Below are 20,288 nucleotides of genomic sequence, written 5' to 3'. Positions count from 1 at the left end.
AACCATGGGATTGGTACATTAAGTGTGAAAAGATCCACTAGGTCCAGCAGTTATGGAGTCTGACTGGAATATAATACAGTGGAACCTCGGTTTTCGAGCGTCTCAGAAGCCGAATGTTTCGGAACCCAAACACTGAAAACCTGGAAGTAATTGCTTCCATTTTCGAATGCACCTTGGAAGTTGAATGGCTTCCACTGTGTGTTTTTCCATTTTCTCATTGCGCCTCGGTTGTTGAACGCGTTTCGGAAGTCGAACGGTCTTCCGGAACAGATTACGTTCGACAATCGAGTTTCCACTGTACTTACAATAGGGATGAAAAAATTCATTTGCACTAACATGAAAGAAAATCACTATAAGGTTTTATATTATTTATTTCACCCCAAATAAGATAATTAACACATATGTTTACATATGTAGTAGATATACCCTGCTGTGCAAACTATCCTGGGTGGGGTGGGAATTGCGACTCAGATTTGAAGGTCCCATGAACAGCTCTGCTTATGTAATGTTTGTGATGGAGAAGGAGGGGACCATTTTTTCTGATTCCTCATTCCCTTGTCACCCCCTATGCCACAAGGAAAGCTGTAGGAGGTGGTACAGGCTGGGAATCAGCAAAAAAAAAAAACCCTTTCGCCTTTCCTCCTGTGGGAGCTTCCTCTGGATTTCATTATTTTCCTCAACTGGAAGGAGCACATCTGTTCATGCAAGGGATATTCTGGATCCCACCCTGTAAATGCAATTAATAAAATATAAAACTATGAAGTGTCATAACTCCCATCATCTTACTTTGGGCCTTCTAAGGTATTTTTATGAAAATAGAATTGTTCTTTAGTAAACAGATTCATGGACATCTACAAAAAAAAGTTAGGTGCAAGACACTAGTAGAATCCAAAGACATCTACTATTAAATAATGGATTATCAAGGTATGGCAGCTAGCACAATTGTCTAAAGTGAGTGAAATTTAGGGATTAGGAGGCAATAAACAGAACACATTTGTTTTTGTTAAGAGCTGACAACAGTTAATTGAGTTATGAAAATGAAAAATATGTAATGATATCAGTGCTTATAGTTGTGTATTTAATGATAGATCTTAGATATGTTTGACTTATGGGTTTATAAGCATCTACATTTATCAGTATTTTAACATAAATTTTTAAAAATGAATAATTCAACCAACATAAAATGCAGGACAATATCCTATCCACAAACAAACAAAAAGTGGCATTTACTGGTTGGCATTGCTGGTATACCTATTTGAAACTGGGAAGATACTGAAAAGTCCCAATGGGGCTTGATTCTGCAAGACTGTGATAAAAGTTTCTACTCTTGTGCCCAGTCTGGCTCCACCTGTTGGACTGAACAGGGTAACAACAAAATGTTCATCCATTTCTGGTTCAGTATCTAGTATGGCAGTTATATGCAAAGTCTATAAGAGAAAACAAATGTATAAAGTGAAATTATTGCATAGACAATGACAATGAATTTTTGAAACAGAAAGTAGATTGATGCCAACTTCACTATATTATATTGGAACGGTTCTACACATTACACATAATAAAATGGCAGAATTCTGGACTGTAACATTTCAGATACTGAATCATATTTTCATATAAAAATAGAAAAACCTGTTTTTGAATGATCCACCATGCAAATTCTCACATATAGTATATTTTTGTACATACTTTTTGCTAATCTAAGCATTTTACTCTGTACTTTCCCCTAATATACAGTTTATTGTAACACATCTTTGAGTTGGAAAATTGCATCATAAAATTTGGAGGTGTGTGAATTTTGAAGGAAAGCAAAGTTTTGTTTTGTATATTGGTTCAGAAAACACAGTAAGTATAGGTTCTCATTAAAATAGGAATTTCTTCCTCATCCCTATATGAAACCAAGTAACATTTCTTCCACTTTGTAATAACTACCTGCATATTACCTTGAATCTGACTCCCTCTTCTAGAACAACATAGCCTTGTGATGGAGTCAAATCTATAGATGCTTCAGAAGAATTTATCTCTCTCACAAGATACTGGACAGTCACAGTTCCAAAGATTCCCTGAGGAGGTTCCCTGATAATGGTGAGTACTGCAACACTTTCCATTAAATATAGTGCTGATGGTTCCCTTAGAAAGAAATGTTCACTGTTGTTGAAGGACAAAACTCCATGGCCATCATCATTGGCAAGGATGGTAACAGTGGCTTTGAACAGAAAATGAATGCAATTATTAAAATTCATCTAGGATAATCTTACCCATATTATATATACAGGAGCAAAAATGCAAATGTGTTGCTGATGAATCCCAAAATAATGCTGGATCTTAGAATCAACTATTAAGTATGTGTTTTCCTTTGTGCGACATTTAACATGTGATGTTACTATTTCTTCAACTAATTGCAAAACAATACCACAGATTGTTTGCTGCTAATTTTCTTGTCCCACAAATATTAAACAGTGTTGGTAGCTGGCTAATTTTCTTGTTGGAATTTAACAGTCTTGAGGAAAAACACATAATTATCCACTGGGGCTAACTATGGTTTGTACAATGTAATTCTGTAATCACAACATACAGAACTAGTTTTAAGATTAGTTAATGTTACCTGTTGTGTTTTCGCCTAACTCTAACCCAAGGGATGGGTTTGTCAAAATAAGCTGGAATCTCTCATCCCCTTCAGGAATCTCATCATCAAAAATCATAACATCAACATATTTATACCTTTCTCCATCAGCAAACGAAAGTGTCTAGCAACAAAACACAATGACACGGTATTTTAGAACATTTCAAAATTCAATACTTCATAAAAATTCAACAAATAAAGATAGGAAGAAAGATGCAAATCTTAGGTGACTTTTCCAAACCAGTGATGGTAAGTATTAAAGACATTATAAATCCTTTTCAGATGACAAATGAGTATTCAAGGCACATGTGGAGCTCAGGAATGTGATCCTATCTGCCTCTCATCCTCACTTCCAAGTACTTATCTGAAGGTCAGAATTGAACCTACATGTCTATATATAATATATACACTTACAAGCTCTCTCCATGCAGCTGTGAAACCTGCCTTTCTCATGGTTCCTGATCATTGAGCATACATGAATAGATCTGTTCTGACGTTTGGGTGAATGCCCAGAGGTTGCAAGTGGGCTCAATCCCTCTCCTCTATATGTGCTCACCTATGAAAAAGGTTCCATATGTGATTTATTATTATTAACCTGTCAAGATGTTTATGCTTCCTTTCCCTTCTAGAAAGCAATCTCAGTTCTCCTTTATTCTCCTTCCAGCCCTAGAATTTAAAAATTCTAACTAGGCATGTTGTCTGATTATATTTCACTGCTGAAACAAATTAGCTGGCTGGTACTATGGTAAAAAGTATTTTTTTTTTTAAGGTTAGTTCTTACCTGTGAGGAAAAATTAAAATCCAGCCCTTGATGTGCTTCCAGATTCTGAGCATACAAGAACAAGGACACTTTACCATAAGATCCTCGGTCCCGGAATGCCACTAATGTCAAACTTCCATTTACTTCACTTATTTCAAAACTGTTGGGGGGAAAGAAGTACAGCCCTTCCCAATTATATGTATTGACAACAAGTTTATTATTTCATTGGCAATATTCAGATACTTTATTAGGGATGCCATACGTCTGGGTTTCCCCGGACACATCTGGGAATAGGCAGCTCAGCAACTCTGTCAGGATTTTCACTTTTGGGACTATGGCAGCCCTAACTTTATAAACAACTGATATGCTGGTAAAATGGGGATCAGCTGAGGAGTTGCAAAAATACTTTAATTATGGGCACTAATATACTTGGGGAAGGGCAATAGCTCAGGGGTACAGTGTTCACTTTGCAAGCAGAATGTCCCAGGTCCAATTCCTAGATAGATACACTCTCACACACACACATTCCAGGTAGCATGCATAGCTCCTACACCCAAACACATCAGAAAATTTAGTGCCTGTGTGCGGATTTCAACCAAGATCTCCCAGGTATCACACAGTGGCTCCCACATATAGCTATAGGAACTCCAAAGGGCCTAACCTGCTATTTGAACTTAGGAGACTATAAGCATTTGAGGATTTGGGGTAAGCAAATTCTGAGGGAAAACTCTTAGATAAATCAGGATACTCTGAAGTATCCGATCCATTGGATCATAGCTTTTTTCTGGAATTCATCTGGACTTTGACTGCTCAAAACTATCAACCGTGTAACACCTGAGGAAACAGTTCAGTGCTCAAACAATTGAAAACAAACATAAGCTGAAGATGAGACTTACTTTGTGTTTTGCCAGCCAACTACTCCTCTTGCTCCATCATTTGCATCAATAATAACCTGTGCTGCTAAACCATCTACATCTAAAGATAAAATAGGTTTTAGTAGCGCATAATATTTTAAGCATTGTTCAGATTTCTGGATGATGCACAAATGTTTCAAGAACAGTGGATATTTATTACTATATTTGTTTATTTATGAATTACCAAAGTCAATAAACAACATCTATCCACAAAGTATGGGGGTTGATTAGTTCTGAATACAGATGCATTGTCTTTACTGAATGAAGGCAATAGAACAGAGACATCTAATTATACCACAAGTCTAAATATTTTCTACGCTACCTCTAGAATACACATCTCAAGCGAACTACAATATATTTTTCTATTTACCTTTAAGTTTGTAATGAATTAACCCAGTCAAGTCTATAGACATGCAAATAAAGGAGGTCAAACATAAAATATTAGTGGTATAGTGGAAACAGCCAGAAGCATCAGGAGTACTGAAAGTATAGACTCAGTCCATGCCCAAGACAGTAACTTGCTGAAAGGGACTAAGGATGCAATGCTAGACAGAGGGATTGAGGATTTAGAGCAGTGTTTCTCAAACTTGGGTCCCCAGCTGTTCTTGGACTACAACTTCCATCATCCCTAGCTAGCAGACTAATGGTCAGGGATGATGGGAGTTGTAGTCCAACAACAGCTGGGGGCCCAAGTTTGAGAAACACTGATTTAGAGGAAGCCCAACTGCACCAATGGAACAGCAGATATGCCACCGCATATCAGCTACATCTTTGAAAACCCCACCCTACTTATATGCCAACAGAACACTCCTAGGGTAGAGCAATAACTGTCAGCAAAAGTAGTGGGTGCAATGGCCAAAATTAGCAAATTTACATAATATTCTATACTCCTCCAGATCACACCACCTGTGTCAACAGCAGAACTTTCCACCAGTCCCAGATCTGGTGGAGAAAACTCAATGACAGCCACTCCCTGTCATGTCAGAGCAGATGGTATCATGCAACCCAACACCCAACCACAAAGGGAGAACACAACTCAAATGGCAGTGTGTGTGGCACAGGTCTGTAGTTCTCAGGCCTTGTGGCATATACACTTAAGATCTCCGAATAAGGTGCCTTGGTGAGAGGAAATTATGGAGAATGGGCAGTTTGCATTTTTCACAAAACAGTTTGGCCTCACTATCACAACATAGATGGGAATTTGAGTATATTGCTAACACTTTCCCAGAACAGGCTGGTCAGGTGGGAGGGGGAAGGGTAAAGTGTCAGGGAGGTTGGTGCAGTGGACACATGCTCCACGGCTCCTGCTGGTGCATTTGCACTATATTGACAGCCCAGCCTTTGCCGCATGCCATCTCAGTAAGCAACAGTGACCTGCCTGCCAAGAACCTAACATAGGTATTCCACCCCAACCGATGAGCCACTTTTGCACTTCTTTACCAAGAACCCTACCAAGCCATACCTGTATTTAAATGCAAATACAGTTTGAATGCTATGCATTTAATGTAAGGTGCTGTCTGATGCACACCAAAAAGTATTTTGAAAGCTTTCATATTTATAAAAGTTAGTGCAAGAAAATATATCCAAGTCACACAGTGCGTATATTGCTTGATATATACTGTGGCACTAATGCAAAGATGTGAAATGTATACCAAGTCTGGGAGGGAAAGATGTCAAAGGATGCATGATGAGTTCCACAGATGTAAGATTAACCAGAAAGAATTCTTGTAACTCTGGTACATCATCCTGAAAAACAGAAATACAATAAATGCTCATGCTATTGTATTTTAACATGCATTTCAAGAATAATCAAAGAAGGCCCTCTTTAACATCCTAAAACAGGGGTAGGGAACCTTCAGGGGGTCAAATGCAAGTGGTAGGTGGGGCCAGAGCCAAGAATGAGAGGAGCAAGGTATGAGACATTCATTCCTTATGCTCCCACCCCTGCCTTAGAACACTTATTACACAAGGTCGTTTGAGTCTTCTCTCCCAAAAGATAATTAATTACCTGCCCTCAGGTGGGTCTTCACATAACATATGTAAAATAATATATGATGTAATTTAAAATGATTTACAGTCATACCTTGGGTTACAGATGCTTCAGGTTGCGTGTTTTCGGGTTGCGCACTGTGCTGAATCCGGAAGTACCAGATCAGGTTACTTTGGGTTTTCGGCACTCGCACATGTGCAGAAGTGCCAAATTGTGACCCACGCATGCGCAGACGCAGCGCTGCGGTTGCGAATGCTGTGGGATGTGAACGTGTCTCCTGCACGGATCATGTTCACAACCCAAGTGTCCACTGTAACAGTGACAAGAGCTGGTTCTGTCCATGAAGATTTACTGCATAGTGTAGCCAAGAGATTGAAAATGAAAAATGTGTAGTGATCCATTATCACATCACACTGGTTGTGACGGCAGCCAAATAAACCAGCTGATCTCACTTGTATGCATCTCATATCTCTGTTTGTAACTGTTCCCCATGACTTATCAATCATGGGTGGGTGGTTGCATCTACAATTAACTCCATACAGCAATAAAATATACATAGCATAAATATGACTCTGTTATATTCAAAGTATTATGGCCTAAATCCTGCATCCATCAGAATCATTTTTTGTTGTTGAATGGAATTACTATTTACCTCTAGAATAGTAACATTTATGGTAGCCAATGTTTCACCTTCTCCTAAAAGCAGTGACCCCGATACAGGTATGTAATCAACTCCTGGTTCAGCCAAAATCACGTCGGTTTGATTCCTTATGCCAAGAAATCCTGGAACTGTTGCATAGGTGAGATTGATAACACCTAGTGAGCATGCAAGAAAAGACTTCAGCAATAATTTCAATCAAGGGAGTTGAAACATGAAGAGACATAAATAACTCTTGTCAATTCCATATATTCTTGTGGAAGTGAGAGGTATGTAAAATGACTTACATATGCGACAAATTTATGAAAAAACAGTAATTTACACTCAACAACTAGAATCTGCTCCTGTTCAGTATTTCAGACATGTTTTCTTTCCAGATATTCCAATTCCACCTCCACCCTGATACAATATTCTATCGCATTTCGTTGGTGGTGGTGCCCTTAGAGATAATCTGCTAACTGTGGATGGGGCTAAAGCAGGCAGCAATATAGCCAGAGCAAAAATAGTCAGTCACCAACTCACACAATCTCTTTCCCCTACCCGCTCTTCCCATGGGCCGGAGGTTCCCCATCTGAGCTAGTAGAAAGGTGTGTGTGTATGTGTGGGTACACACACACATGCAAGCATTATTAAATACATAAAATTAATTTAGAATCCAACCCACTCCACATACCAACCTAGAGATCCAAATTCTCTGTTAATGAAAAGCTGAATGGTTTTATTTCCCTCTTGTACCAAAACAACTCTAGATGAAGGAGCAAAACTCAGAACTCCATGTGGTTCATCACTCGCCTCTACTGTCAAAACTGCTTCATAGCCTTGCCTATCCAAGATAGCAGCTCCAGAAGAAGCAACCCCTGAAAAACAAAATCAATAGACTATGTTAATCAGAACTGTCACCCACAGTATTTTGTTGTTGTTGTTTAAATAGCCCAAAGATCAGTTTAGTTGTTTCTTGAAGATGCTGCAAACTCTATAATTTAACTCAAGCACTATCTCTTAAAGTCAAAGTTCTTATAAGTGTTCCCTTTAGGGCTGGCAGGGAAGGTCAAAGCAGGCTATTCTACCTGGGAGGCAGAGTTTGCAGCCTCCTAGTGGTCCTAAGGCCAGAGGCCAATGTCCTTCCCTACTGCTCTGCAGTTTCCGGGCAACTGGCATCAATGTTCACAAAGACATATCCCTCACCTGATCACTGTAGTATGATGTGATCACTTGCCTTTGTGACATCACAGATCAAGCACTACAGACAAAACATCACTAGCACCTCACATCACTTCAGACACAATGCTTTTCATCTGAATCACTTAATACATTCTGCTGAATCTGTTAATACATGTAAACCACAAAATGCTGAGCGCTCAAGTAATAAGCATGCATGTACAGATGATCCCTTATTTGCTGTTTCTCCATTGTGACCTGATGTTACCTTTAGTTCTAACGTTGTACAGAATCACTTGATATTCTTCTTTTTCTTCAGGAATATGGTCATCCAACAAGTGAACATAAAATGTTGCATTCAGTGATCCCTGTTATTTAAGGGAGAAACCAGTGAACCACTATGCAATAGACAACTGAGTACTATAAACAGTTAAGACATCTTCAGTTCCTTTACAGAAGACCACAGCCCCGTATCTCCTGTAGCTGTTTCACCACAAGCCAGAACTGATACCTCAGCATCTTGCACAGAACAAGTGGGAACTTTTTTTTACTTTCAAGGGCCACAAACCCTTGGGGATAATCTGTCAGGCACATGTACTGCTGCTGGAAGCAGCTAGAGCTAACAGTAGGGTGGACCAACTCCATTTTCTCTTTCTCCCTTTCTGCCAGCAGACTTCCTGCTTGGAGAGGGAGAGATCACTGTTACAAGGGCTCTAAATCAGGGGTCAGCAACCTTTTTCAGCCATGGGCCGGTCCACCGTCCCTCAGACCATGTGGTGGGCCAGACTATATTTTTTTGGGGGGGGTGAATGAATTCCTATGCCCCACAAATAACCCAGAGATGCATTTTAAATAAAAGGACACATTCTACTCATGTAAAAACAGGCTGATTCCCAGACCGTCCGCGGGCCAGATTTAGAAGGCGATTTGGCCGCATTCGGCCCATGGGCTTTAGGTTGCCTACCCCTGCTCTAAACTGACTGCTTACAGGAGGCTTTCTCCCTGCCCCTCCTTCCTCTCTCTCTGGGCTCCCATCCACATGCAACCATAGGCTCTCCAACCCTAGTGAACGGCATTCAATGGAAATAGAACTTGACTCTGGACAAAGGCAGAAATTCCTTTCTTACAACTTATTCTCAGGACAAGGCCAATGTGGCAATAGAAGTTCCATGATATTCTGCTGGAAGAAACAGGTTGGCATCCAAACCACTCAATCTCTACCCTGATAAAGAGCTTTGCACTGGATTTCTAAGACAGTAAAGTAGGCAATTCAATAAGGAAAGAAATCTGCTGTGCTTAATTGCAGCTATTCATACTTCTTTATGTATTCATTTTGTAGTTACCTCCAAAAAAAAGAGCATGCCGGAAACATTTTCAAAATTATGTTCCAAGTGGGGCCCAACAATTTTCCAATCAACAGTGACATTCCCTGCTCCAGGGGCAGTCCTTAGGACATGAAATGACAGCAACTCTCCTAGGAATTAAAGAAAGCAGAACACAATAGTAACCACAAGGAAAGAGATGCAAATTTTGTGTATAACCCACCCGTAACTTCTCCTGTACAATCCCCATTGCAGCAAACAGAAGTTTTTCAAGTATACCAATGTGCTCTTAAACAGCTCCAAGTCATTATAATGGCAAATGTGCATGAGAAGTTTTTGGTGAGTTGTTTCCACTGCCGAGATTGCTCCTAAAAGACCCTGAAGCATGCAAACTGTAAATGAAATAATCACAGTAGCATCCTTTTAAAAACAAACTATCAGGTATATATAGAAAGCCTTGCTTTAGACACCCTACTAATGAATTAGTTTAGTGAAAAAAGACCCAGATTTGTTGGAATGCTGAATCATGAAAATCTGTCTTCAGAAAGCAGCAGGGAAATATATAAAATTCATGCAAAGAATTTAAGTATAAACACAACTGAAAGCAAATTACCAACAGAACATGCAAAAAAAACAGCAAGAGGGAGAAAAATAAACTCCTGTCAACTAAAAGAAAAAATAAATGCTGTATGTACTAGCTGTCTCATGTGATTACTTAAAGTAGTTTTTACAAGAAAGTTACATATAATGTAACATTGCACTGTAGTGGAATGTTACACAATGCATGCAGAAAAATGCTTGTAATTACCTGTAGATTCCATTTATTTCAGTTAAAACTTACATGATAACATCAGTGTTACAATTTTCTTTGATTTCAGAGGGAAGAGTTCACAAAAAGTTAATCGTTACCTGTGTTTGACATATCATGTGCATAGATATTGCTCATTCATACTTTAGTATGTGAATATAAGTATAGATGTAATGCATACACATCTAATGTACATGTAATACATATAAGACTTGAAGTATATGCCAGGAACATAAGTTTTCTGCACAGCCATGACAGTGCTTTTGATGGAGTACAGTTTTGCTAATAGGACAACATGGGTTAATGTTGCGTAAAAAAAATTTCCCCTCTTCTGATATTGTAAAGAATTAGCATCTATGTTGAAATAATCAAACAAGCATAACCGATGTGAATAAATAAACCAAGAACTGTATACACTGCAGCGTGCCCAAAAAGTTAATATGCAAAATTTACATTTTAATTTAAAAAATAAATAATGGTTTTGACTTGCAGAAAACCTATGGCCCTGTCACAATTATGCTGCCTATGTATTACTACTGCATTTTTTCAGGTGAGCAAAGTTTCAGTTTGCCAGTACATACAGTATTGCATGGGTCAAAGGAAGGAAAATGTAAATATAGTAGAGAACATTTATTTTACACATTAGATACATAGAGCATCCTATTGTGCAAGTGTAATTGTTATGAACTATTTTTATATTATTGAATATGTGTTTTTTCCTGAAACTCTTAAATTCTGTTTTCGTTGCAAATAAAGGTGGAGGGGACAGTATTTGTCTTTTAAAATTTAACTCACAATTATAACCAGGTTGTATATATATGGCTATTCCTTACTCACACTGTGAAAACACATGGGGTACTAGGATAGAGCAAACTGAGAATCCAAACTTAGTTGTTCTTTTTTAAAGTAAGCTTCCAAGACAGCAGTTCTCACCCTCACAGAAGATGTGACTGAGGGGGTATAGGAAGGAATGGAAAAGCCTCTCTGGTGATGGAAATCATGCCTAGCACAAAGGCTCCGAGTATGCTCACAGAAAGCCCAGGAGGCATAGATCTACTGCAGGCAGGGTTCATGGGGGCAGTAGGTGTGAAACTGGGGGCTGCAAAAGCATTCAGTGGTCTAAGCACTGCCAGTTCCAATGTCTCCTTGTATCCCCATGGTTTGGGGCCCCAAATGACACCAGAGGAAGCATAGGTAGCTTTCTTCATGTTAGTGGAAGGGAAAACAAAAACCGCACTCTCCTCAGTCCAACTTTGGCCAGAGTAGGCCAAGAGCGTTCTGGTGGTGGCAGTGTCCCTGCCACGGAAATACACTTAAGATTGTTCTACTGAAGACAGGCTAATCTCTGGCAAAGCTTTCAGATTTCAAAACTGAAGGGCGGGGGGGAAGGCTGAACTGGATCTTCACAATAGTTGGGGAATTAGTTTCACTGTCCTTCTCAATTTCCATAATCTACGTAGACCACAATTTAATTTTTTTGTTTTAATTAAAAGTTATTACTGTACTACAGTAATTACTTCCAAACACACATCTCATGTATAACTGCATAACTGGAGGTGATAAAACAACATGTGCTGTAGGGCACTGCAATGAAAGTAACAAAGGGACAATTTTCAGATTAGATGGTTGTTATTTGCAATATTGCCAGAATATAATATTAAGTATTCAGTCACTGTTTTAATTTTGAATGATCAAAGATGGATTGTATGTATTTATCACCAAAAGAATAATATAACTATTTAAAAAACCGATTCAAACTATCAATTCACATCACAAAGCAACAACTTGTTTAATGTTATCCAGAATTATAAAAGTGTTTGGGAACCTGCACTAGGAATTCTAGGAACTATTTGTAGAGATACAAAAATTAAGGTTATATCAGCAATAAGCCCACATACAATTTGCATAAATGCAATGCATGTCTTATTCTAACTGTTTGAATTTTTCTTTTCTGCCCAGAGTAGCAGTTTTGGAGGAGAAACAAAATATACCCCTCCCCGCGCCTCCACCCCATCCCAATAATATTTTGTACTGTACTGAAATACATTTTATCCTATTTGAGAATTTTGCACCAATATCAAAAAGCAAATTAAAAAAAAATATTTGCAAAATTACTGAGTGTTAAAATGTCATGGGTAAAGCATAACAGATTTGCAGCGATAAATGATTGGATAAGAGAAAAGAAAGAGGTTAAAGAAAGGAATTAATAATAATTTGGATCAGGGGTTGCTGGAAAAAAAGTTCAAAACAGAGATGCAGAAAAGGGGGGCATGGGGAAGTCGCTGAAATTGGGTACATGAAAAAATCTATGAAATTATACATGTTTATATGTTTGTTTGTTTGTGTTTGTCTTTTGTATTGTTTTATATTATATGTGGAAAAACTAATAAAAAATTTTATAAAAACAAAACAAAAAGCAAATTAATAAAAGTGTAAAAAAGTCCACAATAGCAAAATGCGCAAATAAGACTCAATATAGTTCAACACACCATTATACAGCACTATTTTATATCATTCGTAATAAAACACATTATGATACAGAGTGTAGCTGGAAAATTGTCTAAAAGAAGACTACATCAGATGGTGGTTGAGATCAGATTTCATGTTTACATTTGGACCTTCCGACATTACAAATATGAACAACATTGGGCACTGTCCAGTCACAGGTGTTTTTACAGACTGAAATTAAAACATGTAATGTCAGGAACAGTCCTCAATGTGTCTGATGGCGTTTGCATGACAATGAGCATGTCCATGGGTTTTCATATACATGAGATATAATAAAAATCAAAGCCTCCACAGGCTACTTCCAGTCCCTTAATGATGGCAGTATTGGACCATGGTAACGAGCAGTATCCAATTAATGCATCCTGCCCATGCAAAGATTTCCACATGTGCAATGCGGCTTTCCACTGTTCAACCTCCCCCTGGTACACATACCCTAAACCACCCCCAAATCAGCTTCAGAGGGTTGGGGAAACCCCTAGAACAGATTTGTGTAGGTGCAAGGGGAGGAGAGAATCACAGAATTGCAGAGTTGGAAGGTAGCCAAGGGTTACTGAGTGCAACCCCCTTGTAATGCAGGAATTTCAACTTGATCATACATGGCATAACAGAATAGAATGGGAGATAGGGAAGTTCCCACTGAATAAGTAAATCTTGGGGCACATTACTCAGCTCTACATAAGGTAAAACCCAGTAAGTAAGAGAAATAGCCAAGTTTGGTATGCAGTGCAATCATTTGAGGAGTTGACATTTTATCTGCTTTTATTACACCAAAGATTGATACCATTGGAAATAGTATTGTGCAATGCAGAATTACAAGGGCACATGTTAAGAATTCCCTCATTCTAATGGATAAAGGGAGTATGTTTTTGAAAGATAGTGGATTATTGTGGATAGTGGAAAGGAAGGGATTATTATTATTATTATTATTTTAAAAACTGTCATCTACATAATTCCGAAATCATGGCCTGCAGTCCTCAAAACCATTTCTCGAGAATAGCTCCCTCTGCTTCAGCTGAATTCCTTTAGGACAATCTGAGGATCAAGTCATCACCTTCATTCCCTCATCAACATGGGTTGATGCTCATCATAACAGGTTAGTGCTGGAAGCAGTAGAAAGGTGGGTCTCTGAGATAGGTGTAAAGAACTGAGGAAACCGTAAGTGCAACCAAGATGGCAGATTGGTTGAGTAATAAGGTTAGGTTCTGCCTGTTTCAGGGAGGGAGCACCTTAATGGGTTGGATTTTCCTAATATGGAAACATGTTGATGACCCCAGCACTAATTAATAAAAATGAAAGCTTGACACCAAAGGAAATGTTTAGCCATTTCAGAACTTTTTGAATATCTACTGATTATTCTTTTTAAATGAACGTATCTGGGTAAAGCTAAAGTACTCTTAAACTTTAGAACCTGGAAGCTAAATGTTCACTGTGGTCTCTAAATTCTATAATAAAAAGTTATTCAGCTCCACAGTACAGTGTGTGTGTGTGTGTGTGTGTGTGTGAGAAGAAAACATTGCCGGTGGCAAACAGAGTCCATGAAGGTCACCATACAGTTTGTGTTAATTCCTTGTGCACATTGATGGATCTTTTTAGCATGTCAGGTTACAGCTGCTTTGACATGCTCATGAGAGCCATTAATGTGGGAAAGAAAAGTAAGAAAGCTCAGGCATACAGCAGCACAGAATCAACAATGGTGACCTATGTGGAAACTTCCCAAAAACGGTAACGATGACCTTTCACATACAAGAGATATATACATAGATTAGGTAGTTGATATAACAGGGCCTGCAGAACCTTTGGTAAAAGTGCATCTAATGCATGCAGATTTTTGCTTAACAGTTACTGTCGTTCTTTCCAAGAGAAGGCAGCACTGTATCAGGAAATGCATCAAAAAAATGAAAGAGGCATGCAGATCCCCCCATCCACATTTTAAATACTAACAAAACAAGATTTGGTAAATTCCAACCATTGCAGGCGGAGAGGGTGTGCCGTTAGGAATGTCAATCTCACATTAGTTTGACTACACATGACTAATTTCCACCAGTGGTAACATAATATTGCTATTTTTCATTCATATGCTTGACAAGGAATTCTATACATGTCTGCTTGGAAGTAAGTTCGAGTACAATGTATGCATGTATAGGATTGGTACACCACCACCTCTGTTTGTATACCACTGATGATGATCAGAGGCACCGGCTGTAGATTTGCTCCCAGGAGTTGGCATGCAGCCAAAAGCATAGTAAATTGGAAACAAATCTCATTGACTTAATCCATTGGCTAAAGTGGTCTAGGGTAGCACTGTGAATTCAAGAGATTGTACAAACAGCTAACATAGATGTTTGTGCTCTGGATGCTGTTACCTTGCCACTAATTAAGAATGTTCTTCCTTATGGATTAGAAATACTTCTTTTAAGTATAACAACAGTTTATAGCTACTGCTGTCATTATTGTTAGAAAACAGCCAAGAGTGCATTAACTGTACAGATTATCCATAATGAAATTAAACATTTCATATACTTAAGGGTCACAGACAGCTGCAAACAAAAGCCTCTTACAGCAAATCAAATATAAAGACCTAGCTACTCAGTGTCTTCAGCAAAGGAAAGAGATTCCAGTTGTGGGCATAGCATAGCAACACCATGGCAGAATGCTTTCTTAACATCAATGGAAGTCACCTAGAAGCAAAGGTGTTCAGGAAAGAAGTGGGAAAGTCTCACATGGCCCAGGTAAATGGCTAAATATTGCTGGAAGCAATATTAAGTTGCTTAATCCAAGAAATACTTGGACTGTAGTAGATTGGCTCACGTGCCAATGAAGAGCCATGAATCTGTCCTTACTAACACTTAAGTGGCCTAGCTTATTTATATATATTAAATATTTCCATAATTTGTTGTGAAAGAGATAAAGAAATTGAATGGGTTTTTAAACAGAGGCTTGAACATGAACTGTAAGCAACAAAACTCGGGCCAAAGTAGATGTCAAATGAATCCCTGCATTTTAATGTGCACATTTTTATTGCAAATAGAAGTCCCTAGGGGGACTGATGATTATCAGGACTGCAGCAGGTAAGGAAGGTGGATTTAGCAATTTTCTCTCCTGTTGCAAGTTCTGAGGAAAATGCTTTCTACAAAGAATTCATTCCATTGGCACCCACTATGGATTTCCTCCAAATATAAATTATTTTTTTTCAGAAAAGTGGTTTTCATCAGGACCAGAGCAAATAAGTAAAGGGTAAAACTTCCCCTTCCCACCTGTTGTAATCCCAATAATTAACACACATGGCCTGGCATGGCTACTATTTGCATTTTGCAAAATGTGCAAATTAAATGCAGAGATATGTTTTGCATCATGTCTAGTTTGACCTTGAATCTCTACAAAATAGTGGACAATGAAATTGTTTCTCCTCTTTCCTCATTAGGGATTTTTTAAAAAGTTTATTGCTTGTTTGATTTCTGATGCACTATAGAAATAAATGATGTACATGGCTAAAGACCCTCACAGAATTTTCTTTTCTCATTTTCAACCTATGTGGTAAATCAAAGTAAGCCATTACTGTGAGAAAGCATAGGCAAATGGATTGATAGCACACAGAGTGAGAGTAGTGAAAATGGAGAGGAACCCACCTTCATGACCGATAACAGATCTCGAAGATGTCTGAAAGCTAATAATTCCTGCCACATTGTCATTGGCCAGAATAACCACAGTGACCGTATCTGAGCTGGGTTGAATACGACTGCCACCATCAGTGTGAATCAAACTGATGATAATGCTTTCATCATCCTCGGGTTCAGAGTCATCTAGAATTGTCAATGTGATTGTCTTTTTTGTTTCACCTGACAAAAAAAATAAAATGAAAGGCTTTTATGCAATCAGTGCTACCACTGTTTCAGCAGTGATCATCCCAGTGCTTAAAATAAACAAACTGAACAGCTTTCTAACATATAAGCAGAGCAAATTCACTTCATGGTAACATTTAATCTGTTTATTTATTTTACCTTTGCTGGTTAGTGATCTGAGTTGTTTTCTTTTACTTTCCTTGACACAGAGTCCCAACCCAGTGAGAGCTTCAGTCATCCAGACTAATCTATTTTATTGCATTTTAAATATACTGCAAGTTGCCTCAGGGTCTTCCGTAAAAAGATGAGGTATATATATTTCAACCAAATCAATATCTTCATTTTGGCCATATCTGCTAATATATGCAACCACACAAAACTATTTTCTGATCAAAAATGTACTACCATGTGGAGAATAATCAACTGTGACATATGAGCCAGCTCAAATTTTGCAAGGATGAATGCCTTCTTCACAAGACCAGCTCACCCATGGATATACAGTGGTACCTCAGGTTACAGACACTTCAGGTTACAGACGCTTCAGGTTACAGACTCTGCTAACCCAGAAATAGTACCTCGGGTTAAGAACTTTGCTTCAGGATGAGAACAGAAATCGTGTGGCAGCAGCGCAGCAGCAGGAGGCCCCATTAGCTAAAGTGGCGCTTCAGGTTAAGAACAGTTTCAGGTTAAAAACAGACCTCCAGAACGAATTAAGTTCTTAACCCAAGGTACCACTGTATTCCATGAAGAAACTGAAATATTATATCCTGTTTGGGGTGGGGGGGTGTGATATGGATTCATTTTGAGATTACACACCTCAGATGACAAATAACCTCTTTATTTGATGACTTTGCACAATGTTTTATACACTCATTGAATTTAAACTATGGTTTAAGAACAAAGAATGTGTCTGCTCCCTGCTCTGTGTATCACATAGGCTTTGGCCAGGACTGGCCCAAGACTTTTGGCTGCCTGAAGCAAAAGACAAACATGCCTCCTATATTCCATATAATTGTGATGGGTGTCCTCTGCTGTACCCAAAAAAGCAGCAGGCTACTTTGTGGGGTGTAGGGCAGGCCGCATGGCACACACAACTCTGTCCTTCAGCACCACCTTGCCACTCCATGCTCTACAGTATTTGCTGTCTGAGGCAGTTGCCTCATTCTACATAATGGCAGGCTCTGGCCTGCCTTCACTCAGTGTTGATCTGAAGCTAGCCATAAAGGACAGTGATTGTACAACAGACAAAGCTATTGATTGTTAGAACCACAATGGCTCTGGCTCCACAGCTGGAGGCAGCAGTGCTTCTGAATACCAGTTGCTGGAAACCACAGGAGAGGAGAGTGTTCTTTTGCTCATATCCTGCTTGCTGGTTTCCCACAGGCATCTGGTTGGCCACTGTGAGAACAGGACAATGGACTAGATGGGCCATTGGCCTGATACTGCAGGCTTTTCTTGTGTTCTTATGTATTGTGCTATTATTATGTATCCTCCCACACTTCTTACCTTCTGCAAAAATCAGGATTTCCCCTTCACCTATGAAATCCACATTTGGGGTAGCTGTGCCACCAGCTATACTCCACTCCAGTATCACCTGTCCCAGACTACCTTCCGTTCTGTGTATCATTAGCTGCACAGTGTTCTGAGGCCATTCATGAACTTCTACATAAAGACCATCCTCTGTTGTATTGGGGCTGATGCTGTAGATCACAAACACACCAAAGGCATCTCCGTTCATTAGTATGACCACTGTAGAGGTGTTTGGTTGTCCTATGGTTGGATGATCTTCAATGCTGGCAGAGATGTTCAGCAGCTCAACCCTTAACAGAGAAATGACAAACTTCTCATCCACTTCTGGAAAATCATCAGGAAGTATGGTAACTGTGAGATTTGCAAACTCTGCTCCTTCGGCCATTATCACCCACTGCCTTGTAACAGACTCATAGTCACTACCTGCAATTGCTTGTGTACTAAAAAGAGAGGATACGGTGGTAAGGTTTTTCTTGTAAGTCCAGAATCCTGACTTGTTGGTTACTGGGCCATCCCAAGTTGCCACCCAAATGCATGAAGGAATTCCAAAGGCATTGGAAGAGGTGAAGGCTGAACATGCTGGTTCTTTCAGGCATAGAGTTGCACAATTGTACAATGAGTCATTAGTTGAAACATTCACTTTGGTCATCTCAGTTGTGTCTGGAATTCCTTGCACAGCAGCTTCATAGTAGGACAGCACATCCAGGCCTTCGGCTACTGCCAGAGCTACAACATCAATTTCAGAAGTGCTGTAGAAAATCTGCAACCGCCCAAATCTTCCACCACTACAAATTGTGATAAGCAAGGAGGTTATGTTAATTGTGACAGTTTCTCTAGTTACAATATTTATAAATATGAAATTTTTTTTGCAAAAATATTCAACATTTAAATACAACTTTTAAAACTATCACCACTCTCATTTATTTAAAAATGCAACATCAACCCAGAAAACTGGGAAGCAAGAAGTGGCAATGGGATGAGACAATGAAAGTGTGAAGAACAAGCTTATAGAGTGTATCATTTTCACGTCTAAATCCTAAGTCCTTTATGTTGACTTCTCCTGGTGAGTAAGCAAATGTTGGAACAAGCAAACCTGTTCCTGGTGCCTGCTTGGGCTGGAAGTCTTTCCTCTGTGACCTCCTTCATTTAAGAGCTTCCCTTAGTCTTCCCAATTCTTATCAGCTACATCTCACACATTTCAGCTTAAACAGATGTAAGATCATAAGAGCCACTATTGGTCTCAGTCTTAAATCCACTTTCCCCCATGTATTCACTTGTTTTATAAGCAGTGCTTTTCCCCCTTAAAAATGTTTAGGAATACTCTCATTTTCCTACTCCTATTGAAATAATGGCCTTCAATGAGGCCAAACTTAGATTCATAAAATGTTTAAGGGTATGCGTAGGTAAAGGTAAAGGTACCCCTGCCCGTACGGGCCAGTCTTGGCAGACTCTGGGGTTGTGCGCCCATCTCACTCAAGAGGCCGGGGGCCAGCGCTGTCCGGAGACACTTCCGGGTCACGTGGCCAGCGTGACAAAGCTGCATCTGGCGAGCCAGCGCAGCACACGGAAACGCCGTTTACCTTCCCGCCAGTAAGCGGTCCCTATTTATCTACTTGCACCCGGGGGTGCTTTCGAACTGCTAGGTTGGCACGCGCTGGGACCGAGCAGCGGGAGCGCACCCCGCCACGGGGATTCGAACCGCCGACCTTTCAATCGGCAAGCCCTAGGTGCTGAGGCTTTTACCCACAGCGCCACCTGCGTCCTATATGCGGGTGGCGCTGTGGGTATGCGTACCCCTGGGGAAAAATATAGTATACCACTTGTTGTTGTGGTAGTGGTGGTGGTTAACAGGTTTTTTTACAAGCAAACCTAACAATACAATAGCAGGAGAACACAGAATAATTCACAGTCAGTACACTTAAAAGACCAAGGTATTAAACAGACCTTCTCTTCACTGTTATGTTTGCAACTGAACTCCTCTCCAGTGGCTCTTGAATTCGGTACAAGTTTTGGTGAAAGGCAACTGTGCCGTATGGCTTATCATTGGCAGGAATTATCACATTTGCCACTCCATCGGGTCCAATAGTACCTCCATTGGAAGCCTGAATTAATTCCACTCTGATAACCTACAAAACATGTTAGATTGTCATTGAAATAACTTGATGGTGGGGGGAAATGTCTAGT

General features: G+C 39.4%; 1 protein-coding gene across 9 annotated transcripts in view; it reads right to left on the bottom strand.

The window, feature by feature from the left end:
- The window catches only part of ADGRV1 (adhesion G protein-coupled receptor V1), a 237,345-nt gene that overhangs the window by 157,774 nt on the left and 59,283 nt on the right, over nt 1-20,288 (bottom strand). For all 9 annotated transcript variants that reach the window (XM_053409101.1, XM_053409099.1, XM_053409103.1 and 6 more), the window contains 13 exons: nt 20,049-20,230; nt 18,081-18,889; nt 16,362-16,571; nt 9,441-9,571; nt 8,366-8,465; nt 7,617-7,796; nt 6,934-7,097; nt 5,944-6,037; nt 4,274-4,352; nt 3,399-3,537; nt 2,600-2,741; nt 1,938-2,200; nt 1,252-1,427 (listed from right to left, as the gene is read on the bottom strand). In XM_053409101.1, coding sequence (XP_053265076.1) covers nt 1,252-1,427; nt 1,938-2,200; nt 2,600-2,741; nt 3,399-3,537; nt 4,274-4,352; nt 5,944-6,037; nt 6,934-7,097; nt 7,617-7,796; nt 8,366-8,465; nt 9,441-9,571; nt 16,362-16,571; nt 18,081-18,889; nt 20,049-20,230 — 2,669 coding nt within the window. The remainder of the gene's footprint in view (nt 1-1,251; nt 1,428-1,937; nt 2,201-2,599; nt 2,742-3,398; nt 3,538-4,273; nt 4,353-5,943; nt 6,038-6,933; nt 7,098-7,616; nt 7,797-8,365; nt 8,466-9,440; nt 9,572-16,361; nt 16,572-18,080; nt 18,890-20,048; nt 20,231-20,288) is intronic.

The sequence above is a fragment of the Podarcis raffonei genome, chromosome 11, assembly GCF_027172205.1.
Source record: "Podarcis raffonei isolate rPodRaf1 chromosome 11, rPodRaf1.pri, whole genome shotgun sequence".
NCBI classification, from domain to species: Eukaryota; Metazoa; Chordata; class Lepidosauria; order Squamata; family Lacertidae; genus Podarcis; species Podarcis raffonei.
Note: the sequence above shows the minus strand (reverse complement) of the source record. Positions and strands in the feature narration are given on the sequence as shown.